This window comes from Antechinus flavipes, chromosome 6 (genome assembly GCF_016432865.1).
Source record: "Antechinus flavipes isolate AdamAnt ecotype Samford, QLD, Australia chromosome 6, AdamAnt_v2, whole genome shotgun sequence".
Classification (NCBI taxonomy): Eukaryota; Metazoa; Chordata; class Mammalia; order Dasyuromorphia; family Dasyuridae; genus Antechinus; species Antechinus flavipes.
Window position 1 is genome coordinate 245024011 of NC_067403.1, and position 2930 is coordinate 245026940.

A 2930-nucleotide genomic window follows, 5' to 3' on the forward strand; every position below is an offset into this window, starting at 1 on the left:
TCACCTCTTATGATCAAGAAATATTGAGATATACAAATGAAGACTCTGAGTCAAAAGACTTAGAATCTTAAGAAAGACATGGAATTAATATATGGAAAAATGTGAGAATGTATGTATTTTCTATTACTCTCAATTATATATTCTACTTAGCAAATGTATGATATATTTTCATTATTTAGTAAGTCAAGAACGGGAGGAAGTTTGTTAGCCAAAGTAATCAGGAAATGCCACAGATAGGAATGTGTGAAACTGAGACAAGACTTGAGCAATGAGGAGATTCTGATGAAAGATGATTAGTCAAAATTCTCCATATAGGAAGAAAGTCACAATTAAAGTTTAAAGGGAATAATAGAACAAAGCATGTAAGACCAGTATTATTTGGAGAAAATATTAATATATTTAATTTCTTTTATTCATACCTTCTACAGCATTTATTGCTTCTAGTATCAAAAGAGAATTGCATTTAAAAAGAAAAATGTTATCTTTGCAATGATGTTGCTGATTATTAGATTCATAATGATTTTAAATGTTTTACTAGATGAGATTTCTTAAACTCATTTTTAATCCAAATATTCAAGAAAAAATTGGCATATATATTTATAAAATCTCTGACAAGTAGTGAATACTCAAACAAAATTCATTGGTTGATTTTGACTTTATGATAGAGCTTAAAGTATGTTAACAGTTAGAAATGACATTGAAGTGTAGAACATTAACTGTTTGCTACAGCAGGGAAGATTAAACAAAAATTATAAAATTATGGAGTGATTATAAAATTATGAGTGACGTAGGATACACTTTAATGATCACCCTCTGTTCTTCTCCCAATTTTATTTTTCTAAGGCAAAAAGTAGACCTATGGAAAGAAGTTAATGGGTTGGTCCTGAATTCAATAGTTCCATAGTCAGAAGAAACTGACAAAATGGAAAGAAGCAATTTTACATTTGTGGTGGAATTCATTCTCCTGGGATTTTCTGACCTTCCCAACCTCCGAGGTTTTCTATTTGGAATTTTATTAGTGACCTATATGAGTATACTTATAGGAAATGGACTTCTCATTGTCATCACTAAGATGAATCCTACTCTTCAAACCCCCATGTACTTTTTCCTTGGAAATTTTTCCTTCTTGGAAATATGTTACACATCAGTCACTCTCCCTAGAATGCTAAGAGATATTTGGACTCAGAAGGGAAACATCCCATTCCTGTCCTGTGCTATACAAACTTGCTCCCTTTATATTCTAGGAGTAGCAGAGTGCTTACTCCTGGCTGTGATGGCTTATGACAGATATGTAGCCATCTGTAAGCCTCTTTACTATCCTCTCATCATGAATCACAAGGTATGTGTCCAATTGGTGATTGCCTCCTGGGTCACTGGGATGCCAGCCCAAATAGGACTAATATGCCAGATTTTCTCTCTGAACTTTTGTGGTTCTAAACAACTGAACCATATTTTCTGTGATGCTCCACCACTACTAGAAATTGCATGTGGGGACACATATCATAAAGAGCTTTCTCTCCATATGAGTGCTCTCTTTTTTGTCATGATGCCCTTTCTGTTGATACTTATGTCTTATGGCAAAATCATTGTCACTGTCCTGAAGCTGCCATCAACCTCAGGGAAATCCAAAGCTTTCTCTACTTGCTCTTCTCATCTCATGGTTGTAGGTTTATTCTATGGGTCTGGTTGTATTGTGTATTTACATCCCAAATCCAGTCATTCAGCCAAATCTGACAAATTCTATTCCCTTTTCTATACTATTGTGACACCAGCATTAAACCCCATGATATATAGCATGAGGAATAAGGATGTAATTGCTGCATTGAAAAACATCATTCCAAAATGATGTTATTGATGAATCAAATGTTTATAACTAAAAAAAATCCTATCTATTTGTTCCATGGGTCATAAGAAATAGATTTTCTTGTTTCAAAAGACATCTGCAACATACTGAAAAAAGTAGAAGAGATTATATTTGAAGATATCCATATATGCTTACAATTTCTATTTTATTAGACTTGAAGTAGGTTGATGAAACTGTCCTTTATCTCACATGATGACTATTCTCAACAGAAACATTTACTGCAATCTTCCATTTTATCCTATTGTGCTATTTTTTTTTCAAAATTATCCTTTTACTTAAAATTTGCTTATTAAATTTAACCATGTATGTATGTGTGCATGTTCAATTCAAGTAACATTTCAAATGCTTACTGTGTGCCAAGGATTGTCCTGAGTGCTGGGGACAATCCCTGCCTTCAAGGTGGTTAATATTGAAGGAGGAAGAAAATGTAAAAAAGAAGCTGCATCTGGGTTGGAAAGGTAGACTGGGCACCAAGGATTTATTAGAGGTGGGAGTTACATCCAAGCAGAGCTACTGTTTAGGAAAATAAAGGAGGGGGGAGAGATAAACAGTGAGAGACAGAGAGACAGACACAGAGAGACAGACAGAGAGACAGAGAGAGTCAGATACATAGAGAAAGACACAGAAAGAGACAAAAAGAAAGAGATAGAAAAAGACAGGGACAGAGACAGAGAGAAAAAGATAGAGATAGATACAGACAGACCAAGATACACATACACAGAGACAGACAAACAGACAGAGACAGAGATAGAGACACAGAGAGAGAGAAAGAGAGACAGAGAGAAGGAGAGACAGAGAGATGGAGAGATAGAGACAGTACAAAGGGAGACACAGAGAGACAGAGACAGATAAGGTAAGGTAAGGTAGGATAAGGTAGATTTTTTTATATGCAACTGACTGTGTATATTATTTCTACTTTGGTCCCATACCGATTCATTTTGCACTCATTTCTTATTTTGCATAGATTCCTTTGATGCACATTGTCCAACTTCTCTTTTCTTAAATCCTAATTAGATTTTTCATGCCTCTTCATGTGACATAATTTACCCCATTATAATTCTTTTTT

General features: G+C 34.5%; 1 protein-coding gene across 1 annotated transcript; it reads left to right on the plus strand.

Moving 5' to 3' along the window:
- Positions 1 to 883: 883 nt before the first annotated feature.
- On the plus strand, positions 884 to 1846 carry LOC127540327 (olfactory receptor 10AG1-like). Its single transcript, XM_051964970.1, has one exon. It carries the CDS (start codon positions 923 to 925, stop codon positions 1844 to 1846), a length of 924 nt encoding a protein of 307 aa, XP_051820930.1. The 5' UTR covers positions 884 to 922.
- Positions 1847 to 2930: the final 1084 nt, after the last annotated feature.

Bases quoted from the DNA above. Each gene is read 5' to 3' on its own strand.
- LOC127540327 (XM_051964970.1), top strand. From the start codon at position 923: ATGGAAAGAAGCAATTTTACATTTGTGGTGGAATTCATTCTCCTGGGA.